The sequence below is a fragment of the Eptatretus burgeri genome, chromosome 7 (genome assembly GCF_056783735.1).
Source record: "Eptatretus burgeri isolate ZD-2024b chromosome 7, Ebu_testis_v1, whole genome shotgun sequence".
In the NCBI taxonomy this organism is placed as follows: Eukaryota; Metazoa; Chordata; class Myxini; order Myxiniformes; family Myxinidae; genus Eptatretus; species Eptatretus burgeri.
The window spans coordinates 77781980-77800794 of NC_140967.1; the positions used below are offsets into that span (position 1 = coordinate 77781980).

The window sequence follows — 18815 nt, forward strand, 5'->3', positions numbered from 1 at the left end:
AATACATACAAATATACTGAATACAAAAATAGCCTTTCAAGTACAACCGTACTTACACAGTACACCGACAATCAGACAAATTACTAATGGCTCTTTTGTTGTTGTTTTTCATCAATGATCATGCTGAAACGAGGTTCCTTTTTTGAGATAGCCACACGCATGTCATCACTTGCATCCAAACGATTCCTGCCCTTGATTTTGATGTGTACGAGAGTTGAAAAACCAGTTTCACATAAGTCGGTAGTCGCAAATGGCACAAGGACCTCCAAAGCTCTCTCTGCTAACTGGGGGAATGTGTTGAGTTGTGCACACAAGAAGGTATCTAACTGCATTGAATCAAACTCCATTTTGATTATATTACTGGCTTTCATCTCAACTAGATCTTCTTTCATTTCATCATTATCATCCATGGAATCTAGGTTGAAAACAAATGGGTCCTGCATCCATCCCTGTGTAACAGAAACCTCTCCATGTTGAAAGTATCCCTGGAAGGACTGACTCAGCACCTGCAAATGTTATTTCATTTCAGTCACAATGAGTAATAAATTTTCTGCATTAGAAACTTCATCAAGCTTTGGAAAATTTGCATAATTTCCAGACCCAATGCGATTTATCCAGATTGGAAGTTTATTAGTGAAGGCAGACATCTTTCCCCTGGCTGTGATCATGTTCATCCCAGTACCCTGGATGGAGGTGTTCAACTCGTTGAGGTGGCTGAATATATCTGCCAGGTATGCCAGGGACAAAATGAACTTCTCATTTTCAAAGTGCTCTGCTATGCCACTGCCTCGCTGTCTAAGAAACTGCTGGATTTCTTCGTGTATTTCGAAAACACGAGTTAGCACTCGGCCACGGGATAGCCACCTCACCTCTGTGTGGTAAAGAAGAACATTGTGTTCAGCTCCAATTTCGTCACAAAAAACTTTGAAGAGACGGTGATTCAAGGTTTGTCCTCTGATAAAGTTTACTGCACTCACAACAATTGACAACACATTTTTCAGTTGTTCTGGTCATGTCTTAGCTGCAAGGGCATGGCGATGCAGCACACAGTGGGTGACTGTGACGTGAGGCACCTCCTTTTTCACACGGGCAGCAAAGCCTGATTTGTTTCCAAGCATGGCAGGAGCTCCATCAGTGCAAAGTGAACCACACATGTCGAGAGTCATCCCGTGCTTCAAGAAGAAATCCTTGACGATATTGAACACATCAATTGCTTTTGTGGTTGTTGTCAATGGTTCACAAAACAAGAATTCTTCCACCACTTCTTTCTCATTCACATACCGCACAAATAATAATAACTGACTACAAAAACTGACGTCTCTTGACTCATCTAACTGAAGACTCACTTTGATAGGACTGGCTTTGATATCGGCAATCACCTGCTGCAAGATGTCTTTACTCATGTCACTAATCCTGGAACAGATAATGTCATTTGACAAGGGTACTTGCCTTAGTTTCTTTTCTGCCTCAGTCCCCAGTACTGTTTTTGCCATTTCAGGTGCACAAGGTTTCACCAATTCTTCAGCAACTGTATGAGGCTTTTTTTTCTTGGCACACAAAAATGAAACTTGGTAAGATGCTTGCAACAATGGCTTCTCAATCGGTACAAATCCCTGCTTTGGTAAGGTACCACCACGATCAAATCGTCCCCTTTTGATCTTCAAGGTATTGAAATAATTTCCCGACTTCGCACCCCCCTGCCGATTATTAAAATGTTCATTAAGTCCTGAAGGTTTGAGATTTGCATTTGTAAATACTGTGCTGCATAGTATGCACTGTGGTCTCTGAGTTCCATCTTTTTCTGTCATGCAAGTGAAACCATATCTAACATAGTCATCATTCCACTTGCGATCTCCTGGACATGGCTCAGCACTGAAAATAAATGCACACAATTAGTAAACGAAATTTTGAATCAATAGCAAAAGTAGTGACAAAGTCGTACACAAAAAAACAGTGAAATAATATATTCTCGGACTCGGATCCTAGGATTCTTTATCTCTACAAGATGTGGAAAACAAAACAAATAAAGGCACAGGAAATCACACAAAATACCGCTTATAATTTCAAACCATTTCACAACCCACAGTGATAAGACGGACCTCCTGGACAGCAGGAGGTATTAACAACACACTTCACATTTACAAATATTATGTCTTCATATCTGCACCTTCACAATGAAAACCCTTCACAACATATCACAACTCCATCCTTCAGCTTCATATTCCAACAAAACCATTCCACTACTACAATTTCATCACAGGACAACACCACAGTGGAGCAACATTATCACTTCTCTTCCCATTGTAATACCTCCTTTGCTGCACAATAGCTTATCAGATCATTGCACCATCTTTATCACACTACAACACCACTTTCTTGCAATATATCAAACAAACACCACACTGCAACAGTACGAACCTGTTCCTCCGAAGCCCAAAACACAACTGAGCAATGTCCAACTTCCAAGCAACAGTGCCAGTCATATAACTGAACGCGTATTATACGAGTAAAATTGACAACGTATGAAACACGTTAAGTCTCAAACCGTAAGTATAAGCCAAGTAACACTGTCTTATACAAATATAATTACATCATAGATTTGAGTTAAAAACGGTAAAGAATTAAAATTAAATGCTACCTCAAAAATATAAAATACATAATATTTGATTATAATATTTTAAAATTATTCATGAATTGAAACATTTCTTATTAGTTATTTATTTTTTTATTATTATTATTATCATTGGAATTTAAGTACTATACAGTATTGAATTTGACACCATATATCGTACCCCCTGCTTTGATGCTTCGTACCCCCAGGGGGTACACATACCCCCCCCCTCCGGTTAAGAACCACTGATCTAAGCTATCCTCTCAAACCTTCAGTTGATATTTGCCTCCATCATGAAAATTGTGTGTTGATAATTGCACTGCTCGTAGTGTTAAATGGTTTCAATGCTAAATATTAAAAAAACTACATTGATTATTAGTTGTGCAGTTTTGTTGGTCAGATTTTGGTCAACAAATAAAGAACTCTCTTAAAGCCATTGAATTTCAATAAACGACGTCAATCATCCGGCACGCTAAAAGGATTAACAAAGTTAAGCTTTGAACAAAAGCAGATGGTAAAAGTGAAACTAATAATCCATTTACTGCTTGCATATCTATATGTATTATGTTTGATGTTCCTGGAATGATAATATTTCATTCAACGTTTCGGATGACAAGTTGCTGCAAGTTATTAAATAACCATATCAAAAAATTACGTCACATGAAAATCTGTGACACTGCTACTCACTTCATTTCCCACCTACACCGACTTACAACCTTCGAATGAAACTGCTCTTGGGTTTAAACAAGTCTCCTATTTTTCTATCAACAAGACTCAGCTTGCTGGCTTTAAGAGAAAAGTTCAAGGAATCATAAATACATGAGTGGCATTCAAAAAGGTCTCAGAATGAGATATTTGTATCAAAGAAACACCAACGTTATTAAATATTTCAATGTATAAGCATAAATAATCAGTGAAATAACAACACTTACCTTAAATGATTGATATATATATATATATATATATATATATATATATATATATATATATATATATATATATATATATATATATATATATATATATATACTGTACTCATAAGTTGAAAAATAATAGGGCTGGCAGGATAGCTTAGAGGTCTGCACATTAGCCTGCACATTTGTTTACCCTGGGTTCAAATCTCAAACCAGCTATAAACTCTCATCCTGGTGTTTCACCTGCTGAGTGATACATCATGTGTGTGCCATCCATCAGATGGATGCTAAGCAGGAGGACCCATTTGTGAATATTGGTCGCTGGTGCACAGTAAAGATGTCGTTGCATCCTGTTACATCCTGATCTGTTCAGTGTACTGCCTTTTCCATGAGCCTTGACTACGTATACAAAAAAGGAAGAAGAAGAAGAAGAAAAAAAAAAGGAGGAGGCTGGTGAATGCGATGGTATTTCCAGTTGCAATGTATGGGTGTGAGTCATGGACAGTGAAAAGGAAAGAAAGAAGGAAAGAAAGAAAGAACGAAAGAAGATTAACAGTTTTGAAATGTGATGTTGGAGACAAATGTTAAAAATCCCATTGACTGAAAACAACAGACAAATCAGTGCTTGAAGAAATTGGACCACTATGTACATTAGAAGCACTGATGAAAAAACAGAAACTGTCAAACATTGGACACATGTTGCATGCAGAAAATTAAAGTATGGAATAGACAACCATGGTTGAGGGAAGAAGACAAAGAGGCAGACCATGCAAGTACTGGATGGATGGGATAAAGGCTTCAAACAAGCCTTCTCTGCCAGAGCTTCTGAAAGCAGTGCAAGATAGGAAATTTTGGAGAAGTATGATCATGAATGTCACCAGAAGTCTGACACAACTCGACAGAACTAGATAACTGGAAAGGCATAAAACAAAAACATCTGCAGCAGAAGGAAAGACAGGATGAGCAGGTGATCATGAGAACAATTTTGCAAAACTCAAGTCAAGCAAATGTTAATTAAGGGCATGAGCCTATCTGGGGTGATATAATACTCGGGTAAATGAAATCAGCTGGTGCTGCTGCATATTATTAGGTCAGGCTTTATTCCCACTAGAAATGAGGGCATGTACAAGATATTGCTCAATTTCTATGAGAATTACAAAAGGGAATGTGAGTGCTGTTTGAGTCAACATTCCTCTGAGGACTTGGCAGCCAACCCTCTTAGAGGCTCTTTCACACATTGTAATGCTTGTTATTTTAAGTTCCACCCATCCTGAAATGTTGATTTAGGGCCAACCTTCCAAAAGGAATATTTTGCACAAATACAGAAGCAAAGCTGGTCAATCAAAAAACAAATTTGTGAACACTATAGAAGGAATTATGAGGTAGATATTAAAAGAAAAAGTTCATCCCATGAAACTGATAGTAATCCAACATACGTACATATTTAAGGTAATAAAACATCGATTTGAAAAGTTAATACTTGAACTAAGATTCTGAACATCGTCACAAAATTGTTGTTTTAATATTCCAATAGGTTGAACAAAAAGCAGGGCTGGAGATTTATACAACAACAACAAAAAAAAATCAAATTCAGCAAAAATTTGGAGTTTTAAGAATCTACTCCATGACCAAAAGCACACACCGCTTTTTCATAAACATGTTGCTCAAAATTCAAATCATTCATTGAACCGTAATAGCTATTCCTAAAGCATTATATCAACATTTGAAGGATGTTGTAAAGGATACAAATTTTACAACATCCGATACTTTTAAACTTAATTTTAGTCGCAAATGTTGAAATAGTTGCTTACCTCGAGAAAAAACATTATATTATGAACCTGGAAGCAATTGTTTCGGGGCCTGTTCTTCATGAAGGTTTTGACCCTTTAAATCCAAGAAACTCTCCAAACAGAAGGTCCACAATACCAACTGAGGGTCAATGGTAGATCCACAACCCCAGATGTATTCAGTCATTCAAACTGGCAACGATAACCTCCATATTTAAACCTTCCACTTGAAGCATTTAGCTTTACCAATAGATGTTTACCTTTCTTGCTGGACGGTTTAATGTATGATTATATTGTTGCGGTTTTGTAAAACGGGCACTCCTCCGGGCAATGGCACACAACATATAGTGATCCCAAGACAGTTATTTCATCAGAATGTGTTTAGTTAGTCCTTTCCATATCTCCAGTGGGTAAATGGGAAAGTTTTATTATTTTATTTTGTCAATGTTGAAGGCTCCAGTCACGGACTAAATAGTCCTCATCGGGAAAAGGGGAAGGTCATAAATGTTTGGGAAGATGTGAGAAGGTAGAGGGTTTGGCAGTGGAGGGGAAAAAACAAACATCGTCATGGCCTGCCCTTGAGTTGCCAATGGCCACGCAATAATCATGTGATGTAGTGGCTTGTTGAGTATTCCTTGGTGTGTATGTGTATAATATATATTCAAATATATATATATATATATATATATATATATATATATATATATATATATATACATATACACATATATACATATTGTTACGAATTCTGGCCCGCCAGGCGTGCGAGCGATTGCGTAACTCAAATCGCAACCGCGTCGCCCACCGGACGGACAATTCACTCGTGACCCTCCTGGAACTACCACCAGGAGCCAGTCACGGGTGGGGGTTTAACCTCACCACGATCGTGCCAATTGCCCACCCGCGCAGGATAGTGTTGCTCGCCAAATTCGACCTACCTAAGTACCTGCATGAGTAGTCGACCGGGCGATCGTACCTCGCCGCAGGTCGGCCTAGGACACGAACCGCTTAAGCGGTTCGTTCCGTGCTACAGTGATAACCGAGCGGTGTTATCGCCGACCTCGACGGATCAGATTCTCTTCTTTACCCGGGTGTTCAAAACCCTAATTGTTCAAGACTAATTTATTCCGCAATTCAAGATGGCACTTTCAAAAGGGAAAAAGACGACGAACGGGATACATTTCACACAAGGACATTTATTTAAAGCAAGCACATATTACACACACAACACAAGCAAGGAATCATGCACGTATTTACAAGCAAGACAAATCAAAATGAAACACGGATACAGGCAAGAAAGCAATGAAAGCAATACCACCGACTATAATTATTAGCAATTTACAGGCACTTACACAGGTTTACTTGTCGGACACGGCGCCACCCACACACACACACACAAACAAAAGAAAACACCTCCCTTTAGTGGTCGTCCAGTCTCTCTCCCATGACCGTCAGCGTGGTCGCGCCTGGTTCCGGCCTCCCACGCAGCCGGCGAACCCTCTCTGGCACCCCTCGTCCGGACGCGCAGGTCCACCAGACAGCCGGCACTGCTGCGCCTCCAGTCCGCGTCTCCCCCAACAGGCCGCTTGCCGGACCATGAGCGCAGGACCGAGAGAGGGAGGGGGAGAGAGAGCGCTGCACCAAGAAGAAGGAGAGGCAGAGAGGGCTTCCGGACCAGAGAGAGAGAGAGCGAGCTCGACCCTGGCCACCAAGTCAGAGGAGCACTCGACCCTGACAGAGAGAGAGTGAGCTCGACCCTGGCCACCAAGTGAGAGGAGCACTCGACCCCGACAGAGAGAGAGAACGAGCTCGACCCTGGCCACCAAGTGAGAGGAGCACTCGACCTCGACAGAGAGCTCTTGGACCAGAGAGAGAGTGACGTCGACCCTGGCGACCAAGGGAGAGATTGACGTCGACGGAGAGAGAGGAAGAATCCAACATGATGATCCAGACAGGAGAGAGAGGCCGAGCCCACGTGTGGTCCGCCCTATATAGCGCGGGGCTCCGCCTCTTCGCTCCACCTCTCCTCAAGCCCTTTCGAGAAGCTCCTCGAAAAGGGGCGTTTCCTCCTCACGGCCGCCTTACACCCCGTATCCACCAATCGCCAGCGAGCTCTCGCAGCCTCTCCCGTCAGCCCTGGCACCGCAAAAAAGGTGGGAAAACTCGCACGCCGTTGTAGGCCTTTCACGGGGCCTTCGTTTGAAGTCTTCAGACGGTCCAAAATAACGATAGAACAGAAAAACGATTATCTCAAAGAGTCGCAGCCCGATGAATCACACTAATTCCCTTTAAACAATGGTGGGGAACTATCTGCACAAAAACTTAGCGTCATAACTGATCTAAGGACCCTTTATGGTGTATTGCGAATTTCCACAGCCGTAACAATATATACGAGGTGTGTTCAAAGGGTATCCAACCTTAATTTTTCGTGCGTAAACAAATGAAGCTCGGGAGGCGTGGTTTGGTGCACGTATGTAGGCGATCCTAATCCGTATGCGTGAATATTTTCCAGCCTGCAGAAGCTGTCAGTCGCCGACAGACCGCCGATGAGTGAGGAAGTGTAAGTGAGCGCCGTCGGATTTTCGTTTTTGATTTGTGTATTTGATTTCGGACATGTATACAGTATATATATATATATATATATATATATATATATATATATATATATATATATATATATATATATATATATATATATATATATATATATATATATATATATATATATATATATATATATATATATACACATATATATATATATATATATATATATACACATATATATATATTATTCAAATTGTTAATTAATCCCAAGGATTGAATTTTCCCAAGGGAAACAGCTGTTTCCCAAGGGTTTGAAAGCTGTTTTTTTCCCAAGGTTGGAATTAATCGTTGTGATTGGTAGACATTTGTGAATACATTTACAGAGAGAGGGACGAGAGAGGAGGGGGGAGAGAGGATGGGGGAGAGAGGGGTGAGAGAGAAGGGTGAGAGGGGGGCAAGAGAGGGGAGGGAGAGAGGAGGGGGAGAGAGGAGGGGGGAGAGAGGAGGGGGAGAGAGGAGGGGGAGAGAGGAGGGGGGAGAAGAAGAAGAATATAAAATAAAGAAGTAAGCTTATTGGTTGCTATATATTACATTTGAATAAAAAGTGCATTTAGTTGTCATTGTTTTGAATTTGCAGTTGTCTTCCATTGTGCAGCGTAGATCAATTTTTTTAAGTTCTTATGTAATGCAGGGAATGGGAGCTGTTAGTGTTAGGGTTAGGTTGGGGAAGTGCTTCTGGGATCAAGGGGGCGGTCACAAAAACGGTTTGGGAACCACTGCATTTAACTCGTGAGTGATCAGTACTGCAAGCCTTTAAGTAATATTGTCATCCATGTGAACCATAATAATTAATGGCTCCTCTCCAACTGGTTGATTTTCTGTGTGTGTTGAACAACATTATTTTCTCTACGAGAACTATTAGTAGTGAGATTGAGCATTGCATAAAAGCAAACCAATGAATCAATTTTTCACTTGGTAATGGAAATGATCATTCGTGGACACTGCGCAAGTCCTTTAATTGCCAACAAAACTACATTCCACAAACTGCTTGACAAAGAATGGAACATCCTCTTTGGGGTATATAGATTACAATGGATGACTAAGATTAGTGTGGTGTCCGCAGGTGCACTGAAAATTATCATTTTTACAATAATTTTTTCTGAGGAATCAGAAATCCATGACACAACTTTATGATCATAAAAATATAATGATGGCGTTCAACATGCAGGTGTTACCTGAGGCAAACTCTTCATATAAAATAAATTAATGAAAAAGCAAATTCTGCTTTCTGGAAATATTACAAGCATTCAAGATATTAAAAAAAAAATCCCATACTTCTAATGACAGTGTGAAATAACACGTGGTGTAGTGCTTTTTAAAACAGTGGCATTCGGTGCTGTTTATTGAACATTCAGGCAATGCTACACAACAGCTGTATGACTGTAAATTCGAAGCATCAAGATGGTGAAAATGGTATTACTGCTAAATGTAGTAATTGAATATACGAGTGCGGGCCCGTAGGGGTGGGTCCGTAGGGGCGTGCCAGTATGTGCAGCTGCAGTATCAGGTCCCTAGCATCAATTGTGACGTCATATCAAACAAAGAAGAAGAATTGTGACGCCCCCTCCCTCTCCCCCCTCTCTCCCCCCTACTCTGTCCCCCCTCCCCTCTCTTGCTCCCCCCTCTCATGCCCTTCTCTCTCCCCCCTCCTCTCTCCCTTCTCTTGCCCCCATTTCACTCCCCTCTCTCGCCCTTCTCTCTCCCCCTCCTCTCTCCCTTCTCTTGCCCCCCTCTCACTCCCCTCTCTCGCCCTTCTCTCTCCCCTGTCTTGCCTGCCTCCTTTCACCCCCCTCTCGCCCTTCTCTCTCCCCCTCCTCTCGCCATTCTCTCTACCCCCTCCTCTTCCTCCCCTCTCTTGCCACCCCCTCTCACCCCCTCCTCTCTCCTCCCTCCTCTCTCTCTCCCCCTCTCTCCCCCTCCTCTCTACCCCTCCTCTCTCCCCCTCCTCTCTCCCCCTCCTCTCTCCCCCTCCTCTCTCCCACCTCCTCTCCCCCTCCCCTCTCTTGCCCCCCTCTCACCCCCTCTCTCCCCCATCCTCTCTCCCCCTTACCTCCTCTCTCATCCCTCTCTCTGTAAATGTATTCACAAATGTCTACCAAGCACAACGATTAATTCGAACCTTGGGAAAAAACAGCTTTCAAACCCTTGGGAAACAGCTGTTTCCCTTGGGAAAATTCAATCGTTGGGATTAATTAATAATTTGAATAATAATCAAACCTTGGGATTAAATAATTAAATAAATTCATAATTATATAATAATCAAACCTTGGGATTAATTAATTAATTCAAACCTTGGGATAAAACAGCTTTTAAACCTTGGGAAACAGCTGAAATGGATGAGGAAGAACGATATCAAACTTTGAAAAGGCACATACTCAGGTCCCCAGTGTCGATTGTGACGTCATACCAAACGAAGAAGAAGAATTGTGACATCAATCGTGCAAATAAAATAAATAAATAATTAAACAAACATGAATTGTGACGTCATTCGTGATGTCATAGCACCATGTCCTGTCATTGGTTGACAGATAAATGGCCGTAACTTGGGAACCGCTTGTCCGATTGATATCAAACTTTGAAAAGGCACATCCGCGGGGCCCCAGCAATATTCCTGGCAAGTTTCAATCCGATCGGACCGGTAGTCGTCTGGTTATTAATAATTTGGGAAAACTGGCATGATAAGGTGAGAAGGTGGAACGACACCTTCAGCTGCCATATATACACCTTTTCAACACTGAAAAAGCAATAAAATGGCCGTAACTTGGGAACCGCTCGTCCGATCGATATCAAACCTCGAAAAGGCACATCCGCGGATCCCGGCAATATTCCTGGCAAGTTTCAATCAGATCGGACCGGCGGTTGTCGAGAAACGGCGGTCGCAGACAAACAGACAGACACAAAGAGATTGCTGGAATTATAGATACATTATTTGCATAAACCTACCACGATGGATTAAAGGCTGTCATCCTGAATGGTTAAAATTGAAAGGATGATATATTGTGATGCTCAAATTGTTCATTATAAAAGTTTGGATGACAAAAGAATCATCTTTTTTAAAAGCACCAAAATTCGGGTAGACGAAGGGTACGAGGATGATTATAAAGTTAAAGATGCAATTTTACACACTTTATAGAAAACCAGAGGCAAACGGAGCACATTTTCCACATTTCAATCTTGAGAAAAGTTGATAGCACACCATCGCAAATCCCCATGCTTTCCACATAAAGCAGAGTTGAAGTACAGTAAAAGGTTCCCACCAGGAATGACCCTACATCAAACTTCGTTACATTTTTTTAGTAACCTTTTTTTTATTTTTTAGCTTTTTTTTTTTTACCATTTTACCATTTTGACCCCAATGACCACCCGAGGGGGTGAGGACAAAATTGCACTTCTCTTGCAGCTTCTTGCTATGTGGTGATCATAACTACCAAGTTTGGTGAATTTCTACCCAACCGTTTATGAGGAGATCACGTGACAGACGGACAGATGGACATACAAACAGACAGGCAGACAGAGCCGATTATCATATAACCCCCCAGATTTTTTCAAAAAGTGTGAGGATAATAATCATAGACGATTCTACATTGAGATGCATGTAATCGGTCACACCTGAGTCCTCCATGACACAGACACTCATGACAAAATCATTTATTGCCATCAACATATTATGTAGGCAACAAAATAGAAGAGGAAGGGAGAAAAGGGAGAGTAGGACGAGTGGGAGAACTTTCCTACCAAGTCCGAAAGCCTGCATGCCAGCATGTTTGAAGATAGAAAAAGGTAATTGAGGCTTGGTGCAATCAAGCCTTCCTTATTTCTGATGAGGCTACCAGGTTTTATGCATGGCTATGTAGTGGCACATTGTACCCACAAGACAATTTGTACAGATTTAAATACACACTACTTGCACAACAATAAAACAGAATGGAAGTGTACCAATATACCCCTTTAAGTCAAAACAATGCTGCCTTTCTCACTTGCTCAATTATCAGAATCCATTGGCAACACCTACAAATTGATGTGCTCTGATGGACCAATTTTCTTGGCAGTACTGACAGTTTTTTGAGTTATGTGAGGGTACAAACCCAACCCACCTGTCAAGTATGTGTTGTGAGACGAATTGATGAAATAGTGGCACAGTGATTGGTTCATGTCTTCACTCTGGTCGATTTTTTCTGGTGGAATGACGTTGTTGATGTCGTCACTCAAGTAGCGCAAGAATCCATCGACCGAGAGCTGCCCTGCATGAACAGAAAGTTAATTAGCACAGTAAGCTAAGTGGGTCCTCATACAAGCACAACAGGTGTGGACACCAAATAAAGAATTGAAAGACAACAATCTTTCATACTTGTATATCCATCTCTCCAATTATAAGGTGCATCAAATCATCACTGTGAATAATTAAAACTTGTGTGAGGATGATGATAACCCCATGAATGTTACAGATTTTAAAAAGATGTTAAAAATAGGTTGAAAAGTCTACGAGGCTATTATGTGTACGGTACTGTGTGTGCATGATACTTTCGTCAAATTCCAAACTCCTGTTCCAATTTACCGAGGGGATTGCATCAGTGGCTTCGCCAAAGATAATGCAACTAAGCCACCAGGTGCTATTTATGTGAGAGACAAAGAGAAAGATATAATTTGCAAAGAACTGAAAAAATAACCATTCATCGCAATAATGTGAAGTCTTTATGCTATGTACTGCTCCCTGATAGGATCACAATAGACGATCAGCGTGCTGTATGAATACAAAGAAAAACATGCTTGTCAATTGACCTTCAGGAATGGTTAGCAATGGGACACCCAGTAGTACTGTAACACCGAGCGAATGTTAAATTGAATCCTAAAATGCAACACACAAGACATAACAGAGGGCGTGTGTAAATGTGGATGAAGGTTACTGTATTACTTTTACTCGATAAATCCAATAATGATGAAGAACAAGCATGCAGCATATCGTATTGTCCTCAAAGGACAGTGACGTGACATGACTGACAATGAGAGCAGAAAAAAGGAATACACAATGGAGAGCTGAAACATGTGAATTGGGTATTAAGTACTTCACCTAAGTCAAAAGGATACCAGAATAAGGATGAAAAGCAGTTGACAAAATAAAGTCAAAAAGTATCACACTTGATGTACAAGTATGATGGCACATCTTTTCAAAGACCATGATAAACCAGAGTGAACTTAATGTGGCCCAAAAGGAGCATTCAAAAGAATGGGTAAAAACGAATGTGAATGCAATAGCATTGCGTTCCCATCAGCTCCCAAATCATTGGTGAGTGTCCAGACCTGGCACAATCCCTCGCAGAATGTTCAGTTCCTATGAAGGAAGTACATTATGAATGGGGGAATTCAATGCAACTGAAAATAGCAACCAATGCGGCTGGCAGATAATGCTTCCAAACACATGACAAACTAGAACGGCACTCGGTCGAGCGTATTTCAGAGCAAGGCTGAACAGTTTACATTTTGTAAACTACTGATAGGCCGCATCTGGATCCGGACATGAACCAAAATCTAATCTGCTTGTTCTTTCTTGTCACATAACCAACTCATCCACATCGTTTTGTCATAACTCTTCCACAACTTTTTGAAATATCACACTATATATTGTTTTTGGCCCCATCTCTCAATGGTGAAGAATCACGAAAAAAAATGAAAAACTTCTCAGATCCGGATCCGGATTTGGATCTTCACCAATATCTAATCAATTCTTCCTTGTCACATACCCAACCTGTACACCAAGTTTCGTCCAAATCTGTCAATAACTTTTTGAGATATTGTTCAATATATCACTCAATGATGAAGAATCACTTTTAAAACGTCTAGTATCCAGATCCAGATCTTCACCAAAATCGAATCATTTCGTCCTTGTCACACATCCTCCCTCTCCACCAAATTTCGGCTGAATCCATCCATAACTTTTTTCAGATATCCTGCTCACAGAGACAGACAGACAGACAGGGGTGAAAACATAACCTCCACCCAGCTTCAGTGGTGGAGGTAATAACCCCAATGATGACAGCCAAAAAAACAGCAACCAGGCATGGATGATATTTTCATTTCATGTTGATGAATTTCAATTGTGGATGTAGATGTAGGGATGGATATTTTCATGGATAAGAGTCCAGGATGAAGAATGGATTAGAGTCCAGGATGATTGAGTGTGGATGTAGGGATGGATATTTTCATTGGATGATATTTCACAATCAAAAACATCAAACACAGCTATCCCGAGCACAAGCTTGGCAAAAGGAAAGAAAGCACCTGCCACCTTCAACATTTGATATTCATCAATAATACAGCAGCTCGGATGGTTAAAGTGATGAGATATTTTGGGATATTTGTTCGTTCATAGATGAACCCATTTTATTGGGAAGCGGCGGTTGTCCATTCCCATTTCATCAGAACTTTTCATGCTTGCGTGAGGTTGTCCTCAGCTAGTTCATTCCACTGAATTGAACACATTTGTCTCGTTGAAGAGAACTCAACTATGGGAGAGCAGGTGAGAGGTAAGGATGCCTGAAGTCTGATAAAGAGGCTTAATAACCTTTGCTCAACAGATGGAATCGACAGACAATCCTCGCTCTGAAGTTACGGAAAAAGTTTTGAGAAAACGGCCATTCGACAATCAAGTATGTATTTGTATTAATCTTCCTTTTTGTCAATTATTCACAGTTATAGTAAATAATGGCAGTGCATGTTTTACTTCAAGTGCCTGTAAATGTCATCATTGCAAGCTCAGAATGCCTAATTATAATGTGGCAGCACATATTTCATATTCCAAAATGGTAAAGTGCATTGCTGCATATACTTTTTAGAAATATACTGTTGAGGTATTGAGTGCACATTTAGAAATTAAAATTGAAATGATAAAATGCATAACATTTGAGGAAAATATGATTTTGATGGTTGTTACCACATTAAGATGATGTCTCGAGATTGAGATGGGTGAAAAACAATTTGATCCCCTTCAAAATGTTTTGCAGGTCAGTCAATTATTGTTTCCTGTTGGGGAAGTAATAAAGCATAATGGGATTGATTCGTATGAAAAGATTCTTAGATATTCAAAATTTAGGAAACGAGTAGCCTTGGAAACAGGGTGTGTTCAGACATATAGCATTGGCCTTTCATATTAAGTGCCAAGGCGTTGACACGTAATATCATTGGTGAAAAATAGATGTTTTGAGAGATTGTCTCAATACATGCCACGTCCCATTCCACCACAGTTTTCTCGACAATTTGGGAATATTTGGTCCATATGGGTTTTCAATTGATGCACCTTTAATTTTGTTTGCAAAATTTAAAACGTCTGGAAGGGCAAGTTGTTTTTTGGAGACAAAGTGGAGGCTCGTGGAAGAGTTAGAACACTGAATGGATCAGAACGCAACAGAACAAAAGTACGAAGATAGAGGGGGGAGCACCAACATCAGGGTTCATGGTCAAAATAGAGGGAGACTTTGACAAATAATGGGTGTGGGAGGAATGAGGAATAGGGGAGGGCACATGGGGTGGACAAGATGGATACAGAAGCAAACGCTCAGGAAGAAAAAAACTGGAACTTTTAAAGAAGGTAGACTTGGGGGTAGAGTAGGGGGGGATTAACAGGGGTCGAGAAGATCATGGTTTTGGATGGGGGATTATCTGAGATGGTGGCAAACAGCTGGATTGAAGACCTGGAGGGAAGAATGAAATTGAAGAGAATGTGGAAGTTGGTTTCACATGTAGGGAAAAAAGAAGAGCAAATAAGTGTAGGTGAGCAGTGATCCTGGTTTTGGGAGTTCCTCCAGAGAGGGGGGGGGGGTTGATGGAGGACTGATTGTACTCTGCAGATATCTGGGGAGGAGGGTGTGACCAAAGAACAGAAAGAGCAGAGGGGACATGGCAAGAAAGGAAGTCGGAGAAGATAGAGACCACTGACCTGTCTGCGATGTGAAAGAGATAGGCCCATAGACTCAGCTTCATTGTGGGAGATTCCAATGATTTTGAATGCCTTAGTTTCAATGGCATCAAGCTGAGCAAGGTGCAAGGCAAGAACACCAGCCAAGAGGGGAGAGCATTACTCCATCAGGCAGAGGATGAAGGCCAACTTTGAAATGTGGTTTCCCAAGAAACATTGGCTGATACTGAGACCCAGGAGTTTGAGTGACTGAATTTCCTCAAGAGAACTGTGAAGAAAATAGATGGCAGGGTTTGCCACAAAGTCCGATTGGAGAGAGAGTGCGAGTGTGACATTTTTCAGGATTGGAAAACATTCCAAGTGTTTGACCAGCTTGTGGTTTTGTCAAGGTCTGAAGAGAGAGGCTGTTGCCTGTCGATCTGAAGGGGAGGGATGTTAGAGCAGAGGGTGGTGCCATCAGTAAATTGGTGAAGAGGATTTTCCAGAGCATCAGGGAGATCATTGATGAAGATCAGGAATACAACTGGGCACAGAACACTGTCTCGGGACACTCCAGCCTTAACAGGGAGAGATGAAAGGATTCTGTTGAGAGCCACACGTTGGCTTTTGGGGAAGAGGAAGTCAGTAAGCCATGGGTGTAATTGGCCTTGGATGCCAGAGGCAGAGGAGTTTGAAGAACAAGTTGGGATGCCAGACGTAAAGATTTTGGAGAACAAGTTGGGATGTCAGACTGTATTGAAAGCTCAAGATATGTCTCGAGAGACTGCCTTGATCTTATGCCTGACATTGAGGACCTCATCCATTTTTGGGAGAGTCGGAGCAGCATGTCCACGGTCCAGTGATCTGGTCTGAATCTGAATAGGTAATCTGAGATGAGGCCATTGGAGAAGAGGAGGGATTTCATATCACCTGGGAAGATGGATTATATGACCTTGCTGATGATTGTAAGTAAGCTGATAGGTCTCTCATAATGAATGGGATCGGTTTTAATGCAGTGATGTTGGCTGATTTCCAAGCAGATGGAAGATGACTTCAGGCAAATAATAGGGTAAAAGAGGAGAAAGAGGATGGGTAAGAGCAGCAGAGCAGATTTTTGGGACATGTGAGCTGATGCCATCCATGCCAGTTGCTGAGTCAGAGTCAAGGTTTGTCAGAAATTTCTCCAACTTTTCAGATGCAAAAGACACAGAGTCCAGGAACAGTTGGGTATGACTGGGAAGGGTGGGTACAGAGAGAGCGAGGGGGGTTTGGGGACATAATATTTGGAAGCAAACACAGAAGTGTGGCATTCAGGCTTCCCAAGAGTGGAGTCAACTGTGGTGCCATTTTAAGTGAAGGAAGTGATGGAGGGAGAGCATACTCCAGAGACAGACTTAACAAGGTGCTACAAGTTTTAGAGGGAGACAAATTTGAAAGGTTATGAATGAAAGAAATGTGGTAGAAAACAACCTTATACAAAAAGCATGTCGATAAATTAACAGGAAAAGCAAGAAGAAGAGAAGCGAGAGATAAATAAAAATCATAACCTTAAGGTTCGGCAGGGGGGAGGGCAGGAAATAATGGGAGTATATGTCAGAGATGGCGATGAAATATGGGATGAAATTGTATTGCTGTCTTGGAGCCCTGGATGGAAGAAATGGATTGGACTGTCTCAGGGAAGCAATTCCACATGTGGGAGAAAAAAAGAACAAAGGAGCAGTAAACTTGGTGAGTTGAGGTGAGCAGTGATTATGGATTTTGGGAGTTTCACCAGAGGGAGGTTGATGTTGTTGGACCATGTGTACCTTGTAGATCTGGGAGGGGACAAAGCATGGAAAGAGCAGAGGGTACAAGACGAGAAAGGAAGCAGGAGAAGACAGAAACCACCGACCTGTTTGCGATGTGAAAGTGATATAGACTCAACTTAAGTGGGGGAGAGAACTGAAAATGTAGTCAAAGCAAGACCAGAAGTTAGGCTGTAGAATAACAAAAAAAAATAAAAGTAAAAGAGGTCACCAACCTTTTAGCAATGGCAGAACAACAGGACCTCTGCCTTTGGATGCTTGTGGGAGATGCCAATAATGTTGGGAACTTTAGATTCCATAGCATCCAGAAGTGAGAGGAATAAAGTGGGAGCATAAGCCCAAAGAGGGTATCAGTATGCCAAGGAGCGAAGACAAGAGCCTTATCAGCCATGAGAAGTTAAGATTTACAAAGGATGTGGCATGAAAGAAGATACTCCATGTGTGGTTGGCTTTGGAAGCCAGACTTGATATTTGGTATACCCAGCAAAGGTCATGGCTGATGATGAGGACCAGAAGTTTGAGGGACTGAACTGCTTCCAGTGTTCTTCCATTGAAATGGATAGGTGAGTACGCAAGTGATCCATAGAAACAGTGAAATGTAAGAATTTCCTGGATTGAATGACATGCTCTATGTCTCAGCCCAGCATCTGATCCTTTCTCGATAAGGTGGGAAAGATTCAAGGACTACTTATCTGTCATTGAGATGGGGATTTACTGGATAACCTTGAGGTATGTGTACTCATCTCTGAGCTGTCTATCCTCGGTTTGACTCTTAACCGAGTTATAAACTGTCACCATGGGTCACACCTGCATGGCGATTAATCAGTGTGTGCACCATCCCTTGGATGAACGTTATACTGGGTGTTTCATCTGCTAGCATTAGTTGGTATATGTTATATATCCCACAGGAGACAAGTTATTGTCAACACCCTGGGAAATTTCAAATTCCTGCTCTAACCTACTAACCAAATTCCTACTCTAACCTTACTAAAATACGTTCACACACAGTACACACAAGATAATCCCAATGCTATACACCCCTCAGCTCCTGGACCGGTTTCATCTGGACCCACCCACATCTCCATTATTTATATATTGACTGATTTTGACGTTTGCACGTGGTACATGCTTGGGAGCCTCGTTGGTATGTATTTCTGTCTACGCCATCGCTGATGATTCACCAATAAGTGATGAAACTGGTCC

General features: G+C 41.4%; 1 protein-coding gene across 1 annotated transcript in view; it reads right to left on the bottom strand.

Annotated features, from left to right (window-relative positions):
- The window catches only part of LOC147023596 (1-phosphatidylinositol 4,5-bisphosphate phosphodiesterase beta-1-like), a 435861-nt gene that overhangs the window by 152745 nt on the left and 264301 nt on the right, over window positions 1-18815 (bottom strand). Inside the window, exon 10 of the mRNA XM_085889131.1 lies at window positions 12014-12160. Within this exon, the coding sequence (XP_085745257.1) occupies window positions 12014-12160 (147 nt within the window). The remainder of the gene's footprint in view (window positions 1-12013; window positions 12161-18815) is intronic.